The sequence below is a fragment of the Anopheles coustani genome, chromosome 3, assembly GCF_943734705.1.
Source record: "Anopheles coustani chromosome 3, idAnoCousDA_361_x.2, whole genome shotgun sequence".
NCBI lineage: Eukaryota > Metazoa > Arthropoda > Insecta > Diptera > Culicidae > Anopheles > Anopheles coustani.
In genome coordinates, this window is record NC_071288.1 from 18,963,791 (window position 1) to 18,983,406 (window position 19,616).

Consider the following 19,616-nt stretch of genomic DNA (forward strand, 5'->3'; position numbering starts at 1 on the left):
TGAATGACAGTGAGTGTACGTGTTTAGAGTGTGCACTTCGATGCTTACATACAGAAATTACAGATAACAATTTCTTTAGAAATGATAATTGATTAGAGCTTGTCGAACTTTTTGGTAAAATCGTCTGAAATGGAAGAAATCTTGTTTTGCATTTTCTAGAGTTTTGCCATACCATTCGTTTGATCTTTTGCGTTGTGCAACGTGTTTGCGTGAGTAACTAGTTACAATCCAAAGTTGCGTTACATCCTCCACAGCTTCATGGCTTCTAATTATTTTCTCCTGAACATTGTTTCCAAAGAATTCCAATAGTATTAAATAGCCTGGCAGTCAAATTTACATATTAAAATCCAAGGAAAGTTAAAAATGGAAACGATGTTGGCTGAGCTCTGGCACGTATTGGCCACCTCTAACGAATGGTAACATGCAGCGCCCTCTGTGTGATTTTTTGAAATTCTGTTGTAGTCAAATGTTGTTGCATCGAATCCGTTTATCCGCCAAGTTATGCTGTTTTAGATTTTTCGGTAAACTGTTGATGAAATTGACCCAGGCACCGAAGAGTTATTAACAAATTAGCTAAATAAGTCAGTATTTAAGTTGTTACCGTAGACAAGTAGGTTTTTGAAGATTGTTGATGCCAGCTTGACGCCCTGCAGCTTCGATCTAGTGGTGGGTAAATCAAATCCTCAAATCCGCATCCGAATACATCAAACAGTCGCGAAAAGTTTTTATTTTAAATATTGTCTAAAGAAATCCTCAATAAAGAGTGATATTTTCATTCAAAATACGGTAAAGATACGGACGCACTGGCCGCGCCCCGTCTATTGTCTGCTTAATATGTTCAATCGAATGTATTCAGCACTCGATTTGAGTTATCTGAAATCAAGCACATTGTCTCTAGATCGATTCGTTACGTGACTAATTTGATTTACTTCGTGTCTGTCAATTAAAAACTGAATCAAATCGAGTCTCAAAAGAATCAAATCTGATTCGAATCCCCAAACAAATCAAATCTGATTCGAATCTCAATTGAATCGAATCCTTAGAATCCGTGTATGAATCGAATCTTCGAATCTTCGTCATTATAATTCTGCCAACACTACCCGCATCATTTCGGTCCTTCGTCAGTTGCTCGCTCGCATTCGTTGTGCTCGGTGTGAAAACGGTCGGCGTAAGGGAACTGCTATCGCACGCGTTCACCGAATCAAACAAAAGAAATAAACAGAAAAAGTCATAAGGTGCGGGCAGTTAGCCTTTCACAGTTGAAGCATACTTTTCGTACGTATAACAGACCACCGCGAAAGCGACGAGGCGTTGTGAGGAAAACAACACATTTGTACTGAGAAATCATTATCAGCAACCGTTCTCATTCGGTGGTGGTGCGTATGTATGTGAGTGTTGAACGTCTAGAAAAGATAAAAGCGAACGTCGACGTCTCGAAGCTGGCGGCTGGTAAAAGTAGCGTTTTCTAGTGCATTCTATCGAAACGGCTACGCACAAGAAAGATCTTAGGCACAAGGAAAGGTTCACGTACCTGCTTTGCATGTTTAACGATTCTCCGTTCCTTCTTCAAGCAACACGCCGAGATCGATAGAAGAAACAACCCAAAAGCGGGGTCGAGAACGCACGAAACAACGCAGCAATCGTCGAGGTAGAAGCGATTAGGAACCTTTTCTGGTGACTTCTTCCAGAGCAGAGACCATCAGGTGCTGCTATTTGTTACTCGAAACTGCCAAGCCTCCGATAAGCGAACGCTCGAGTGAAAAGTGTAATGTCATTTTGTTTCCGTACTCCGCAACCCGGAGCATTTGATGCGAAGAGAAAAGTCAACGTAAAAGAATAAAAAACACGATTTTGTTGTCTTTCGAGCGGAAGTTTCCCTCTGCTCCTTGAGTTTCCTTTGTTCCCTTCCACTGATTCCAACCGATCAGTGAGGAAATAGAGTTGAAGGCGAGCAGCGAAAACCAAGCCAGATAAACAGAGCGGAGGAAATCCCAGCGGGAAGAAGAACACCGACGGCCGAGTAAGAAGACGAAGCAGAGCGAGAGAGCGCCACAGCATCCTTTTTGCAGCCGTGGAAAACCCACAACGGGAAAAGCAGGTACTGCCAGCGACAAATTACGTCGTCGCCTCCTTTTTGCGCCGTGCAAGGATAAACAAGCGGATTAGAAATCAATCCAAGCAGTCGAAACGAAGTGTCATCGGGATAAACAACCGTCCCGAAGTTGAAGAAACCACGCGAAGGTTTACCGTAGGATCTGGTGCTCCGTGTAGTGGAGGGTTGTATGTGTGCTTGCGCGTCCGTGTGACGTAGTGGAAAAGTGCATGTTTGTGCCCCCGGGGGCCTGTGGTGTAGCTCCTGTGTTTGTGCGTGTGTTTTGTGTGTGTGGTTGCCTATGAAGTGAAAGCAAAAGGAGCCGTGAGCTGGAAGTAGAAGATAGAAGGAATCCCAGCGAAGAAAGAAGGAGCTCATAAAAGGGCCTAAGAAAGGTCGCCCGTCTACGTTAGGCGTTTCCCAGAACCGACCCGGGATCGTGGGATTTCTCCTTGAGCTTGGGCCACGCGGGGTACAAGTGCAGCACAATCCTGCGTGGAACGTCGGGCCCCGATGACTTCGTCCCAACCGTCATCCGACGCAGCAGCCGTCGGCCAACAAACGATGGCCGAAAACGGAACGATGCTGCCCTCGGTGGTGGAGAGCGTGTTCAACGCGGCTCGCAGTGGCAACTTGCTTGCGCTGAAGGTAGGTAAACGTGTCCTATCGGATGTTCCTTGTTTTTTTTTTGTTGGCCCTTCGAACGCCGCACCAATACAGGGGCCCAACGGCTAGGGCCGATAAGCGGAGAGATAAGCGAAGTCCTATGGTGTGTTGGTATGCCATGCCATGCACGAACACTTCACACCTCGCGTTGAACGTAAATGGCGTTCCGTTTTTGGTTCAGCAGTTTTTTTTTTATTACCAGCACCACCAACGAGTCGCTAAAAAGGTTTATATAAATAGTAGATGAGCAGCAGTTGCCTGGCAACGACTGCGTCAGGACAATGCACATGTGCTCGGGAGTGTCCTGTGCGGGTGATGGTCAGAGCAAACGATAGCAATCAACACTCTCGAAAGTGCTCGAAAACGAAAACTAGGTTATGTAATTCCAACCCCCTGTTCTGCTGTGGGCGTTTTCCCCCCGGGGGGATGCTGATAGAGTGAAAGGTGTGAACCCGTTATGTACGTCGGTTCTTTTCCTTGGCAAAAAAACAAAAGCGAAATCGAAATCGAGTATCTTGTCGATTTCTTCGCGGGAAAATGGAACTGCGTCGCGCATCCATTCGTTGCAAGCAGCATCCTGCACCATCGGAGGTAAACTCGATTTGTTTACTTTTGAGCACGAGCTCAGTACTCCCACTCTGCCGCGCAGAATCTGCGTTCCAGGGAAGCTGGTGGGCTGCTTGTTGTGTTTTTACGTTGCTACAGATCAGGGCATGGTGCGTTATCACGTTAGAGTGAATAATAGAATCTATTTTGAAGAAAACAAATTGATTTCATAGACTTTTTGGTACAAGACTTGTGATAAAATGGAGCAAACAACTGGAAAATTTGACACCACGTACATTTAGTCATTCAGATTTTTGGATGTAAAATACAAAAAAAAAATAACTATAAAAAATAAACTAACGTTCTCTGAAAGAAGCGTGCAAGAAATAAATACTCATGGTTGGAACGGGTTGAATAATTGGAATTTTTTTTCTAAATCTATGTATTTTGTACAGCTGATTAAACATTTAAAGAAACCCTGTTTTACAATAATCAACTGTGCTGTTACTGAACCGTATGAGAATTGTCAACTGATAACCGATGATGCCATCGTTCGATTTGCCCGTACACAATGTTTTGATAAAAAATCCTACTTCGCAAATCTTCTATTTTGTAATTTGTGTCATTTCTTAGTTTTCGATGGCGCCAAAGTTTGCTCCTAATCACGTGCTATGCCACTAGCAGGTGCACGTTTCGAAGCGTACCGCCGTCAACCGTTAACCTCAACCTCCGAAATTAAACAACAACCAAACGGATGTCACGAGCGGGAGGCTACCCGGCATTCCACGGTTTTTTTTTTTGTCGCCGCTAATCTTATTAGGACAAACCGTGAAGATGTGGAGTTCTGCATGTGCGCGTGCATGTGGTTGTTTCGGTCAGGGTCAATTTTTTGCTTCACATCGCGTTCCTTAATCAGCTCCAATTTTTGGCGCTTGGCAACTTAGTGTTCGAAATGCTATTAACGTGATTAATAACGGAGCAAACAAATTGTCCCCGAGCTGATGAATGTTCTCGTTGCCCCCGGACTAAACCCCACCCGAAAGGTCGATAAAGATTGGGGTAATGTTTGTTTTAGTTCTTTTTTTTTTCTTTGATTTATGATTACAGTTAGGGAATTACGGCTCGGTCGGTCCTCCCCCATCTCACCCCGGGGGGTGCACTGTAATAAAATTTGCCTGTGGACAAGTGTCGCGCCGATATTTGATCGATACACGCTCCGGAATGGAATGGTACACCAGCGCTGCACCCGAACGAATGTGAAGTGGATGGCATGTCCCTGGCACAAGAATTTATTGCACGCGGTCTTCATGGGCACCGAATCCTTTTACATTTGTAGCAAGCTTTTTACCATTACCATACCCCACGTACGGCCTAGAATCCCGCTCGAAGCGAACTGGATGGGAAAGTGGTCGGGAACAAAACGTGTCCCTGTCACGTGTGCTTTCACTTGCACGTTCGGCACCAAGAGTGTGCTAGGACAGCGACACACTCCAGCCGATTGACCGGCTCTCTGTGCACCTGCACCAAACGATGGGACATGTGTTCGGAAGGAGGCACCACGGAATCGGCGCAAAACACGCGACCACGTGGTCGTGGACACCAAATATCTACGCCGTCGTGCTCCTCCTCCGTCTGGCGCAATTTCTAATCCTATTTCAGTGGCCACCAGGAGGAGCCCTTGGTATCTGCGTTCACGTGGCCGGCGGTTTAGGCACGTATGAAAATCACTTCGCTTTTGCTGGTCCGTGATTTATGCTATTTTCCGGGTTGGTGACAGCAAACCTTTATGATTAGATTCATGTGTCTGTCTTTTAAAATGGCATTCCATATTTGTGTTTGGAATGTATCCGTGTGAGAATAAAACCATTTCGAAGTCTTCCGTTTTGTGTGTTTTATTGCTGGAACACGTTTTTTTAAATTGAAAAACTCATCATGCTTTTATTTCCAAAACAGCGTTTGAACCAAAATTCCTCGTCATGCAAAATCGATTAGTGTCGAAACAACATCCCTAACAGGTTGAAGCAACAAACCGAATAAAAAACCAACACACGCCCTACACTACATCCATCCAACGTGCTCAATTTCCGTTGGCCACGGCGGCGCGCTTTTTCTTATCGTTTTTCGGTTTTCCTGCAGTTTTCGAGGGTGATGCGTTTCAAGGTCGCACCCCGATGGGGCGCACAAAATATCGATGCAACAATATCGCGGATCGCTTCCAACCAACCGCCCTCTTCTTTCGTCGGTCGGGCTGGTCTGGTGAGGCCTGTCGCTGTCACTTTTCTGCCCTAGTTCGCCGTTCGGCAATAAACTATGGTGAACCGAACGGGATGGGTGGAAGGGGTGTAGAAAAAAGTGAGAGCCACCTAACTTTTCGCAACCGAAACCACCGTCAGAAAACACAAGCACGGTCAGAAAACACAAGCGAAAAAACGAGCGTTAAAAAATTGCAAACCGACCCCTCGTTGGGGGTGAGTTTTCACCGTCAAAAAGAGCCATATTTTATTGCAGTTTGTTATGCTTTTATTATCGGCCACTCTATCTAATGCCGCGGAGCCCGCAAATCTGCCAAAACGCAAGTGGGTGGTACTTCTTTTGCAAGTTTGTTTGAGTTTGGGCCCCTCCATTTGGGGCTTTTGCAATTGATAGCTTTTCCGTTGGGATCTTTTCAGCAACCGCCCCATCGCTTTCCGCTACCATTTTACCTTTTGGATTGGGTTGCGAGGAAAGGTTAGTGTTTACTGCTCGAAATCGAGGAGTAGGAGGTTTATTATCGGAAAGACGGAAGGTAATGGTGGTGCCATTTCGCAAAGACATATTGATTTTTATCATCCACGATATGAGTTCAATTCAGTTTCGTCCCGATCGAATGCACCCTCCCCGCTTCTCTCTTCCCGCTTTAATCTTCAATGGAAAAAAGTATTGCATCATGTCAGACGTTTCCTTTCCTTCACAAAACGGCCCATTTTCCCTAATGGCCCGGCGGTTGTGCCGTGTCTAATGAGGATCTCTTCCAACGGCGATAATGCTACACTTTTCCGATCGGCGTTAAATCGCACGATCGATCGGGGAAATTTGGGGGAAAATAAAGCTCCCCCCATATGTGTCTCGTGCTTCTCATGTATTACATCAAAAAGGCAACGCCAAAAGTGCCGCCGCACCATGGCCAAATGATGATGGCTTATCTTTCGTTTCACAAAGATTTCCCTCCCCGCAAATCGGCGATCCATTTTTCAGCACTTTGGTGCTGCCATAATAAAAACTCCACCCTGTCGATCGTCTTCGTCGCGGGTGCGTAATCGATCGGTGGTCCGGTTTGGTTATTAGATTGCTAGCCCAGTCGACCATTAGTTTTCTTTTTGATTTCCACCACACTTTCCCACCGCCGCCTACCCTTTGGAGTGGTTCGATTTTATTTTTTCTTTTTTTCGGAAACCTTCTGTTTCACACCCTCCGATTGTTCACTTTCGCTTTCATATTTTCTGCTCGAGTTTTTCCATTTCGCCCTCGCGTCTGGAGTTTTGGTTGCACCGGCGGGGCCCAGATGTAATATTTCCCTCCCTCCCCCTACCGTCTCACTGTGCGATGCTTGCGTGCTTTTGCTTCGTGTTTGAGCGCGGATTTCACCCCGTCGAGCTCGGTCGGCGGTTGCGATTATCGAATGTAGGCCACCGGTTACGAACAAAAATTGTCCGTAAACGTTGGCCAGGGTGCGATGAGTGATGCCAAATGGAGGGGGGGATGATGGCCTGTGCCACGGGGAAAATCTTCAGTGAAAGGGCACCAATCAACCGCAAATGGATGGTTACGGTCCTGAATTCCCTAGTCGTGAACTTCTTTGCTTGCAAAGAAAGAATTACATAATGCATCAAATTATCGTCTATTAGGACAGGGACATTTGTCATTTTTTTATAGAAGATTTTTTAATTTTGTTTATCAATCTGAAGAATTATTCACAATCCAAGTTATGTTTTTTTGTTCTTAATGGAATCATCATCGCTATTTATTTGGTGGGGGATTTTCATCTTTTTTATTTTACAAGTTTGGTTTTCTTGTTGTTTTCTGAGAGTGTAAACTGTTTTTGGGCTGTTTAAACATATAATTTCAATCATTTATTTGTTGAGTAAAAAATGGTAAATTTCAATTCATTGCACAAGGTTTATGTACCCTTATTTAAACAGTTTTCTTGCTTTGATGCACTAAGGTATGTTCATATTAAAAATGATAATGTTTACACTATTGCGATGTTCTTACAACCATTCAATGGTTTGTATCTTGCCCTTAAATTTACAAAATCAAATTTCTTAATCTACCATCTTAATTTGTAATGCGCACGATGAATCCCGTTTGCTATGAATTCTACGTTTGATCCGTCATAGACGTTCCGAAGAGTTCTCTTTCAGCACCGATCCGGTCCGTTCGCTTGACCGCTTGAACAAAGTTGCTTCGTTTAGCACCGTTCAGCGTGGACGCCGTTGTCGTCGTCGTCTTCGGCTTGTAGCGCGCGCACGCGGATCGAAAACCGGTTGACCTTCATGCTGCAGTTAAAAATAACATTCTCAATCACGCTTTCCGAGCCGCCATGAATTTATCCCCCTCACCACCACCACCACCACCACCCCCCTTTCCTTCAACAACTTCAAAAGTCGCCCTGTCCAGTCGTAACGGTCGGTTGTTGCTCCAACGTCGTCCGCTTCCGGATATCGATCAGGGGTTTTTTTTTCTCTCTATTCGTTGTTTTCCTTTTGCCATCGGTTGCTCTCCGCTCCGACGTCTGGTCGCCAGCAACGACAGAGTTCTTTGTGTCCGAGTTTCCGTTCTTAAGAAGTTCTTCCCGAGGGCCATCTTTTCCCCCCACTGCTTCGCACACAAAGAGCGACAATTACGATCGTTGACCTGTTCGTGGACGATTGGTAACGGGCGGGAATGAGCATCTGCCTCAGTCGGTCTGAAGAGGGCAGTAATCGTTAAACATCTTGGGATCGGTCGTTCCCACAGCCGAAGAAATGCTGGAAATGCTCCGATCCGATCCACTGCCCATTATTAATTAATTATGTTATGGGTACGATCCATGTTTGGACTGGTGTCATCAATCAGTCGGAATAGTATCGTCTATAAACTCTTGCAGCAAATTCTACACCAACTACCTGTTTGACCAGTTTTTGTGAAAGGTTAATTTTGATGTTACTATTATAAGGAACATACAAAAAACGTAATAAGATCTCATAGTAAGATCACAAGTCTGAAAGCCACGAAATCAATACACATGTCTACTGTCTGTTTGGTTGTCTACTACCTTGAGTCCTCAGAAGAATTTGCGTTTAATAAAATTGATGACTCAAGCCCAGCTTGTTTACAATCCTTAGTTGTATTGTACATTGTAAAGTTATTCTTATAAGGAACTTATAAGAAACGTAATAAGATCTCACAGTAAAATCACATGTCTGAAAGCCACGAAATCAATATGCATGTCTTTTCTTATCTTCCTTGTCTATTTGGTTGTCTAGTACCTTCAGTCCTCAGAAGAATTGGCGTTTAATAAAACTGATGACTCAAGCCCAGCTTGTTCACAATCCTTTCTTGCCAGCCGGACCTACCCTCCCAATGGCGGAAGACTGAACAGATTATCCTTGAGCCATGCGTCTATTGTGGTCGTTCATTACCGTTGTGCGAGTCGTCACTAAGGAAGTCCATATTTGGATTCAAGCCGATCCTCCTCACCATTATCTGTGGTCGTCTTCCGGGACGTACGCAGCAGGGTTTTACCACTCTTTCAAGAAAATTGTAGTAGCGAAATCTTACCTATTCCTTTTGTTGCGAACGTACTATTATAAGTTTATCTAGAGACGTGATTTGTACCCCGGTTGGGGAGCTTTTTCTGTTCTGCTCCACAGCGGTGTTCACTGTAAACCGGTTTTGTGAAAGATTGTGACTTCTCAACGTTTCAGCACGATTCGCGTAAACGGTGTAAACAGGTTCTAGTTTCATCATATGCTGAAATTTGGGCTGTACGAGGGCTCGTTAACACTGTTGGTGGGTAATTTTTTACTGCCCAAAATGGGAATGCCAGAATTGTGGTGGCTTACTTTGGTCGTGAATGCGGAAGCTTCATGTTAACTCACGAAAAAAGCTTCTCCTTTTAAGGGAGGCATTTAAGTTTGTTTTGGGTGATTTGCAGCAAAACAGTTTTGTTATTCGAAGTATCATTCTTAATGTTCCGGGAGGGTTCTTTTCAATTGCTTTCTGAGTTTTTTATGGTTTACATTTATCTATTTTATTTTTCAGTTTCATGTAAGCCTAAAGCTTTGCTAACCTAATCGAGCAGCGAAGCACTTTTTCATAACTTATCAAAAACATTGCGTTGGAAGCTCTGAAGAGCCCGATCGTACCGAGACATTTTTCCACATTGTAAAACAAACCAACTTGTTGCTGCTGCAGCATCATCCGTAGGCTTATCGGCCGACGTAACTCGATGCGTCTTGTGCACTAGCTTTCTTCGCGTGTCGCTTGAGTTATTGCATCTTAGCATTGGGGCAAGGAGAAGAAGATCGAAAGCGAAAGCACGCACCCGGCTTATGGGTTTCATGCGTGTCGATCGATAGTCTGCACGCCAACGCACGTGTTGCTTCCGGTTTGCAGCGAGGTGGGGGGGATAACTCAATCGAAAGACGACGGTTGTTATTGCTTCCGCCCGGCTGAGCATTGATGTAAGTTATCTCCATGGGAATTTCTATGGTTACGAAGGTAGTCTGGAGGAAGATGTACAAGTTGTCTTTGCGATTCCTCAAATTCCTTCGGGTTGATAAATTTAAAATAAGTGTTTTTTGTGCTTCGGTAGTACACTTGCTCCTTTCGTTCGTACATTCTTCTTTAATGCATACCAACTCCCTCGATTTGTTTCACCCTCCCAGTGTTCTCTTGTTTGATAATCTATTGTTGACTTTCCTATCCATACCTTTGAATATAATTTTAGTATCAGGCTATCATTAGTATCGATTGGTCTGCCCTGGGTATGGGCTACGCATGTTTTTGGAACATACAGAATGTCCACCCTCTCGGGTAAAAGGGAAAGGTTCGGGTTCTATAAATAAAACAGAACGTGACAAACAAAAGCTCGGTCAACCTTTTTCTTTTGGTGGTTCTGGCGCACGCAACAACGCGACACTCCTGCCGACTTCTCAACCTCCAAAATATTTGGCCCGACCCGGCCCAGCAGCAACAACGCCGCGCACGTCAAAGGAAAGGTTGACGCAGTTGCGCTCCGATTTGGATGGCGTCGCTCGAGCGCCATTTTTCTTTCCTTTTCTCGGCCCGATCTCGGAGTGTGTTTTCTTGCACGTCATCGGAAGCTAATTCGGCGACATAATGGTCCATTTACGCACACGCATTCAGTTCCATCTGGGGTGGGCCATATGTGCCAAACCACGGGAGAGGATCCTCGCGAAGGGGGTAAAGTGGCCAGAGGTGCTTTGGGTGGAGGAATCCGCCACGGAAACACCTGTTATCAGACACCCAGATGATACGCTGGTGAGAGTGCCGTCCACCATTACGGTGGCCGGTGGTCGAACCGGGTGCGAGCCATCAATTATTCACCTCCCGCCCCCTGCCACACCTGCTTATCGACGGTGCTCGGTGCTTCCGGTGCGCGGTTTGAAGTATGGTTAGACAACGGCGCCTGTGTTGGTGATGGAGTGGGCATTGGCGGCCACAATCGTGGGGTCACTCGAGGCGCAACGGCTGCTGCTCACGTAATGTCATTTTGAAACGAAATCATGTACCGACCGTCACCACAAATTGGAGGACGAAGGGCGGCAGTCGGGGAGGGGTGGGTGTCCGTGATGTTGGTGGTGCTGTCACGTCCAACAGCTCTCTGTTCCTCTCTCACTTTATCTAACCACACTCGTGTGCACCGGAACCAAATCCCAAACAACCAAACAAACGCGCGTTTGTTGCAAACGACGCGGTTCAAGTAAGAGCCAAGCCTTGTGTGTGTTCAGCTTGCCTTGACCTTTGACCGGCCAGTTCAACCCCCGAGCTCGTGTCGTGCTTGTCGGTTGGTCCGCCATTGGCACTGCCCAGTTTCCTTTGTTGTTTTCTGTTCGTTCTTTCAATGCTCGTATCGATTGGTTCCTATTTCCGGGGCATCAAAGTATAAAGTCCCCTGGTTATCGTTACAGTCCACATGTTAGGACAAGAAGGTACACTTTTTAGATCTCCTAAATCGAGAGCGAATCACAAAAACCCATCGGTAAAAATGTACGACTGAAAGCTACGAACACATTTTTGTAGGGAGCTAAATTAACTGATATATTAACCCTTTCACGACCACGGGAAATATTGTTCCCATCTACAAAACTCGTTACTGTTTGTTCAAGTATTATTAAAATTAAAGATACTTTTGAAATGAAACATCAAAGAAAACATTATGTCAAAGGCGGCATATGTATTTTTGAGCGAATAAACAAAAAAGAACTATCAAAAGTAATTGCTCCATTGCACCATTCGTGCGTTTCAATCAACAAGGTTTGGAAAGTTTATTGGACTTGATGAATTTATTATTTTTTTACAGAAATGGCTAAGATCTTTTTTTTTAATTTTGATTTGTAATTTGTAGTGGATAGCAAATAAAATAAATTCCGATATCATAATCGTAAAATTCCGTCGTTTATTTACTTTTATGGTCCATAGGGAAAAATATTTCCCATCAAATTATTAAAAAAAACCTACACAGACTGTAAGGTTTCTCTGGTGATATTCTATTATTTGACACCTCAAATAGCCAAAATATTTTGTTTTATTGTCAATTTTAGTCTTTAATAGCTTATGCTCCTGAAAGGGTTAACTAATTTTGTTCCTTTCCTGTTGGATGCTTTCAGAATAAGGCAATCAGTTTCTCTCCAATCGGCGTTAAATATTCACTTGGCCTTTTCATTTTACAGCAATTATGTTTAATGTTAATACCACAGATGAAACTGATCCAAACTTAATTGCTCGTGCTATCTCGAATGCTTAAATCCTACTAAACTTCAACAAATGTGTGTGAGCCTATACAATTTTTACAAAAATTGCAAGACAAAGTCACGTAACCGTTGAACAGTTAAGAAGGTTCTGGACTAAGGTTTTAAGAAACAAGTTATTCCTAATTTCAAGCATTTTTTTCTGGCTGTACGACAGCGTTCGGATTTAATTTTTGCCTAGCTATCAACCCAGTGAATTTGTTGTGAAGTCGTATCGTATATTATACTAACGTCTAAATGTCTTAACGATTTAGTCTATGCCCGAAAGCGCCACAAAAACAAACGTTTGTGCGATAAGCATATTCGAAATGAAACCAACAAACTTGCATTTAATTGTCGGGGTAAATCCCTTTTAACCATCTAAAAGCTGCCGTAGGTGAAAAAAAAATGTAGTTTACTATTTAAGCACAGCTGTCGGTTGAACATTTGCTTGATAATTTGTGGTCACCGTTTGGTCGAAAATGAGATAACATCAGTGTCGAAGCCAGAGTGTGTACACCCACTCGAATTGTCAACACCGTCTCCCCCGTTGTGTGGTACTGTTGATCGTCACACGTCCATGGGGGGACATATGCTAAACAACATAGCTTTGGGGCGTGGGTTGGGTCAAACTAAGCCGAGGTTATTAGCATAATTTCCGTGTTGGTTTTTGGGAGAGATATAGAAAAGTATTACTGGTGAACCGTTTTTTGGAGTTAACGAGTGAATGAAAACGTTGATGATGGTGGTAATATCATACCATCCATGTTGGTATCACTGAAGACATTGATTTTAAAGTGGTATTTTAATTGGATCGGTGACAGTTTGCTTCAATTAGTTTGGAATGGTAATGTTACTTTATTTAGTGCTCAGATTGTGTGCTTTAATTTCTTCCCGTTTGTTGAATCGTAATTGCGTAAGCGTTTAAAAATATGATTCTTATGTTGAACCACAGTCCGAAGCAACAACATTTTTCACTTCTAGCAAAGTGGTTATTTACTGGCCCGCGTTTTTCCTTTTGTTCTATGGTGGACCTTATTTTATTGCCCCCGCAGTTCCTTCACTTTCCAACTCTCCAATTCCCGCCGTCTTCGCGTTGTTGTTCGGCGATTTTCTTGGGGACACTTGTAGACTTGTTGTTGAGGGTACATTCACCTTTGCCCGAAACGGTAGACCACTCGCACGGAAACTAATTTTCAAGGGCATCCCTAACAAGCCGCGGTGTAGTGCCATCAAATCAACACTTCTTCCCTTCCTTTTTCGGCCAGCTAGACCAAGAACCAGAGGTGGATAACGAGTTTGGTGTGCGTGTAGGTGTTGGTAACCTTAACCTTAGTCTAGGAGATTTCCGCGAAAATCCCGCGCGTTTGCTTTCGTCCTGCGTTGACTCGCCCTCTCCCTATCTCTAATTTCCTCGCGCGGGAAATAAACGTTTCGCGTCATCCCCATTTGTGGACGGAAAAGCTGGGGAGAAAAAAATCTAGCACGTTGTGGGTGGGTGTTTTCTCTCGCAATCGGTTCGGTTTCCGCGGAAACCCCATCTGGATGCCGTCAGTGAGTGTTAGTGTGCGTAGAAGCACAAATTGAAGCACCCGTTTGGTTGCTTGAGGGAAATCCGTTCGGTTGGTTTGTTTAGTTGATGCTGTGCGCTCGTAAATTGTAATGTTTGTGGCTGCAAAAGTCACTAGGAAACCCGCGGGTTTTCTTTCATCTCGCGTTTTCTTTGCTTCAGCTGCCACCGAAACCGGGTGACATTTCTTCTCGAAGAATATTACAGTGTGCTGAAAACGGACTGGTGGGGCGGAAAAGTGAACGGTTTTCATCGTTCCCAAAACACTCGTTATAAATAAACATTTTTGTTTCGTACGATGTCGTGAGAGGAGGAAAGTTTGCCTTGCTGCTTTGGATTACTCAAACAGATGCTGCTCAACGGATCAGCCAACAGGTGCAGGTGTATTTGGGTAGAACCAATCTCACTTAGTCTATGTTGATCAGGAGAATGAGAATTTGTGGTGATTAATTTATGAGCTGAATGATTTTCCAAACTTTCATACTAACCTTTTGTTTTCTTTTCTTACTACAGGTATGTCACACGGAATCGCAGTATGGACAACTTAAAACTCTTCTAGCTTTTTTGGGTGAGCTGGATTATTCCGAAAGTAAAATGCACCAAAAGTAGATAAAAATAAATCTAATAAAAATCTATCTAATAAAAAAATCTCCCCTCAACAGGTAATGGGAAGGATTTACGTTGATAGAACAGCTGAGTGCGAAACGAGTGTAGGTGAACCTAGACATCAACCATGTTATTTTTCCTATCGAGAACTCTTTCGTACATCTCCAATGTTCTACATTTACCCGAGCTATACTAAAAAAAAAGAAGAAGCCAAATAATTGCATAATGTGCCATCGACCGAATGACGCTTATAATGGGGCCAAACCGGGTGGAGCCGGCCGGAAAACTGGTTGCAAAATAAAGCATAACCTAACCAACCATGCATTCTGGCCCATTTCCAACCGTTGGTAGCGTTCCCAGGGAACCGGTGTTTGGCCTGGTGGGACCGCGGGGCTTGGCCCAGACGCAATCGTATTTTCCCACCCATCCCAGGAGTGGGTTGTATTTTGTTTTCCCCCTCGTTTCCCTGCGCCTCTTGTTCCGCCGTCTTTGATGCATCGCCGCAGATTGGCCACTTTTTGATTGCGGCCAACGTCTGGTTCCACTTTCTGGTGGCCCGAACTTCTGATCTTAATTTAGAACGAATGAAACGTGTTTGTTTTTTTTTGCTTGAAATATGCTTTTCCCCCTTTTCTTGCGATTTTTTACTACGAGCATTGGAGCGGGCGGACAAGTCGGGGGTTTTGTTTAACGAAACGAACGCCGTGGAAATCCCCTGTAGGAAAACATGCTTGATGCAAAAGCTTAACACTAGAATTACCGCGATTTTTACGCATGAAATTTTATTTGTTGAATACATAAAAATAAACATTCCATTGGATGTGTGAAAGCCATGCATTAACATTTGCTACAATTGTTGGACCTTAAGAAAAAACTGTGATTGAAAAAGTACTGGACCAGTCTAAATGATCCGTCTGGTCCTGTAGTTCTAGTGTTAAAGAAATAAAAACGGGTTTTTATAAATAAAATTCTGGAATAAATTTAAACATACTAAATAAGACAAATGTCCTTAAATTGCTTGGTAAAAATTACTATCAGCTTAAAATGTCTATACGATTTAGAAGAAAAAATTAAAAGAAAACAAACAAACCCAGCTTGGCCAGCTGCAGCGGACCATTCCAAGTCCGGATGGTTGCACAAACAAACCAACGCAAATGTGGTGGCCCCGGCTTCGCTCCGGATGCGCGGTTCAACGTTCTTCCTTGAACTCGAGGAGTTCCCTGTTCGCATGTGCGAGCAACCAAAGAACCACACCGCGAAGGAAACGTCTCGCCTCGAAGAAAATGGGTGTATGTTGTATTTTGCGCGATCCCAACCATGATCGTGCTGTAGTGTGAGTGTATGTGTTTTTTTTGTTTTATTTTTTTATTATTTCCAATGTTGATGGGGTTGGGAGATTCGATCTTCAACTTATCGGATTGTTTCTACTCCGACACTAGGCCTTTCTAGCACGCAGCGGCGCGCTCCCTTCGTTGTTGGTTGGTGTGACTTTGATCATCTGCCCGAGCAGAGTTCTTTTTCTTCCATTGCGACCGTGCATTTGGACGTCACTTGTCTTAGTTTTCATCCATCTTCAGCGTCTATCCCCGCCAATTTCCCATCGTGCCACAAATCGTGACGAATCGCTTCGGCACGCAATTTCCGCGTTCATTCTCGATTCCACTTTGCGTGAACACGCTGTCATGGCGCTGTTTGGTTGTTGTGTGCTTGATTGCCACCCCATACACACAGCATTCCGCATCTCGTTGGGTTGAGGAGGATCCATCTTTTTCACGCCGATTTTTCTTCAAGCGAGCCGTCGTTTCGCGTGCGCCGATTATGTTGCGCATGATTGTTTGGTTAATTATGTTGAACTGAATCGTTCCCAATCGTGATAGGGTGCTTTTTCGCGCTTTTTGTTTGTGTCATGGTGGAGAATGCACACGAAGTGGAAAGGCAACGATTTAGGCACACTTTCTAAGACAACATTGTCTAGCACACAAACATTCACCGGATTGGGAGAACGTAAATATGAAACAAGAAGCTCGTTTACGTGACTTAATAATACAGTTAAAAGCAATGCTGGTAATGCTGCGGGTAAAGCAGGGTTTGAAAACGGCCAGCATGAGTCATGAACCGAAGGCTGCACGTGGTTACCAGTATACTCCCCCATTGTAACCAGTGCTTTTATTTTGACCTTTCCTGTGACTCACCGTTTCTTTTTGGGATAGTTTATCCCTTTGCTCTATACTGGAAGTATTTCCAAACATTTTCAGTTTCTCCTCCACGATGCCGCTAACGGTCGGAATCAGCGTCTCGCGTGTGTACCACGATCGCTTTCTCAAAAGCACGATCGTTTTCTTTCTCACCCAAAGCACACCGAGCTAGCCCTCTTGGTTGCGCTTTAATCCGCTTACATAATTCTGACGAGCGACGATCAACACCCCGCGGTGGAGGGTGGAGAGCACAGAAGAAAAACAAAAAGTAACCACCATTGAACCTACCTTAAGGCAGGCAAAAGAGAAAGAGCCACGTTTATGGGCAACTATTTAGTGAAGTAATGTAGGAGTGTTTAATGGGCTTCGACTTTGGCTAGCGAAGATCAACGGTATTGGGACTATATTTGACGAAAGTCTGTTTTAAGCGACGAAAAGCTCCGTTTATGTTGGAAAAGTCTAAAAATCTAATTCTTAAATTTTCGGGAAAGATGCTTTGCCTTTCAAAACCCGGGTGGTTTCTGTAAGCCTCCCCGACTAATCATCTCTCGTCACACAATCCACCTGCCGGGGGAGGTAAGACACAGGGGGGCATTACGTGAGGAGAGCATGTGATGGCCAGTTTTTCTGCCAATCATTTAATTTTTCTTTTTTACTCCCGCTACCGCTCGTTCCACCACTCGCGTAACGAATATTCGCGGTTGGACGATTTATGTGTCAGTGCTTCTGTTAGCTTTGTTGTTTGCCCCCTTGTTCCATCACTCGGCCAACATCGTTCGTGACGTCGGGTGCAGTTGACACGCTCGAAAGATGTTACGACCACCGGGGGGCTGGAGGTTTTTTGATTGCGACAGCCAGTTTTCCGACCACCGCAGTTTCTGTAACGAATTTCCACCGGCCGGCACGGCGACGGCGGCGTGTGTGTGTGTGTTGCAACGGTTTGGTTTGCCTTTAAGTTTACACCTCCGGCAGAGTTTCGTTTCGCTGCTTTAAACGAGGATGGCATTGCCTTGGCTTTGGTTTGAATAATTTTTCTTCTACCATTGTTTATCTAACGATGTTGATCACTGTTGATAAATAAGTCTCCTAATGACCCAATTATGGTAGATGGAAATTGTACATCATTTATTTGTGTTATGCAATCACGGAACAAAACTAAAATTATTGTTTGTAAAAGGTAATCTTAGGGAGTTTGTATCAGAGTTTCGATGTTAATCAGAAGTTCGACAAAATAATTGACTAATCGAGTAGAACGTAGGAACAGGGGTCGGCAAACGTGTCCTTAAAAGGGCAGTATAAGGGAAAAAACCAGAAAAAGCGGGCCGGATACCTTAAATGATGGTTCAATGTTTGAACTATGAACTAAACAGTGATATAAGAACAGGGAGGTCCGCGACAGCCAAGCGGTAGCGCCGGTTAGAAAATCGGCCCATGAGCGCCGGGGCTCACCACCTCGACGGCGTGGGTTCGAATCCCAACTGAGACCGGACCCACCCCTGTACGAGAGGACTGACTATCCACGTACAACAGGGAAACAAGTCTCGTAAGCCCTTAACGGGCAGGCATGACCAAGAGGTCGTTACGCCAAGAAGAAGAAGAAGAAGAAGTGATATAAGATAAAATACTTATAATTGTTACTTTTAACTATTTGATTCATGTGGTCTTATTTTCGTTGAATTTTTGTTTTGTTATTTTGTTAACAAATAAATGTTTGTTCTTTGTACTGTAAATGCATAGCTTTAATTCTACTAGAAAGTTTATTATTTTTTACTTTTTTTTTACTTATAAATTTTTTACTAAAATGATTTCACCATATCGAGATTTTGGTGTGTATTTAATAAAACTAATTCAGTTTAGGGATGTTTTGAGTAGTATGAGCCTTTTTTTTTTTGCTAATGTAAATTGTATTCTTTAAATGTAGCTATGGTGGATGCAAAGAAAACATGTAATTTTGAACCTGGATTCTGGTCGAGATTCAAGAGACATTAAAATTTTAGAACAATTCGTTTAGTAATTTTGGTGTACATTTTTGATAAAAATTACGTGTAAATTTGTGAACTAAAAAGGCAACCATTAAGACTATTTTTTGTGTGTTACATGAAAAATGTCTTACGGGTCTGTTGAAATCAGCTGCCAGGTCGGATTTGGCCCGCGGGCCGGACTTTGGCGACCCCTGCTTTAGAACGCCTTGGTCAGACACAACGGTGCCCTTTTCTCTACAACGGAGGAAAACATAAATACTCAAAGGTGACTCACTAAGTTCGTTTGGGTGGGAGGTGGTGTGCATTGCTCGACGGCTCGGGATAGTCGTGCCGAAAGGTGAACGCCGATCGGCCGGAGCTAATTCAACCCTTTGGTTGAGCACAGAAAGAGGAAGAAAAAAGCACGACCACACAAGTCCCTCGCGTCAGATTTCTTGGGGTAATGTTACGGCGAGCGCAATGGAACGTTGTCGCGGTCGGTTAGTTCGTTCTGATGTCTGATCATTACGGTTGCAAGGCTTTGTTTTTCGCTGAGAGTTGGTACTTGGCCGTTGGAACTGAAAGCTGGAGTGGTTAGAGAACATGGAACAAAATAAAGATATACGCTGGGAAGGTGTAGTCTCGGTTCATGTTGGTCCAGAATTTCAAGCTCTATCATTATTGCTTTTGGTGGTAATTTTTCTACGCTCCTATAAAAGTCGCAATTTATAGAGGCCTCAGGAAAGGTCCACCGTGCCATGTGCTCTACGTTTCCTGCAACGCCTTTTCCTTCCCCGCCGGCCAACATTCGGTTTTCCACCACAATGCATAATCAGGTCAGTTGTGCACACACGTAGAGGAGAAAAGCTGCCTTTAGCTGCCTTCAGCGTTGGCGAGAGGTACTAAGAATAGGAAATTTCGTTGTCGCCCGGCATGATGCTGCACCGGTGGCGCCCCCGAGTCACGGGATTTTACTGCGCTTCTGTT

General features: G+C 44.1%; 1 protein-coding gene across 1 annotated transcript in view; it reads left to right on the forward strand.

The window, feature by feature from the left end:
* The first annotated feature begins 1,220 nt into the window (after positions 1–1,220).
* LOC131261211 (protein fem-1 homolog CG6966) overlaps positions 1,221–19,616 on the forward strand; it is a 53,202-nt gene continuing 34,806 nt past the window's right edge. The window contains exons 1-2 of the mRNA XM_058263181.1: positions 1,221–1,275; positions 1,572–2,740. Of these exons, the coding sequence (XP_058119164.1) occupies positions 2,606–2,740 (135 nt within the window). The 5' untranslated portion in view covers positions 1,221–1,275; positions 1,572–2,605. The remainder of the gene's footprint in view (positions 1,276–1,571; positions 2,741–19,616) is intronic.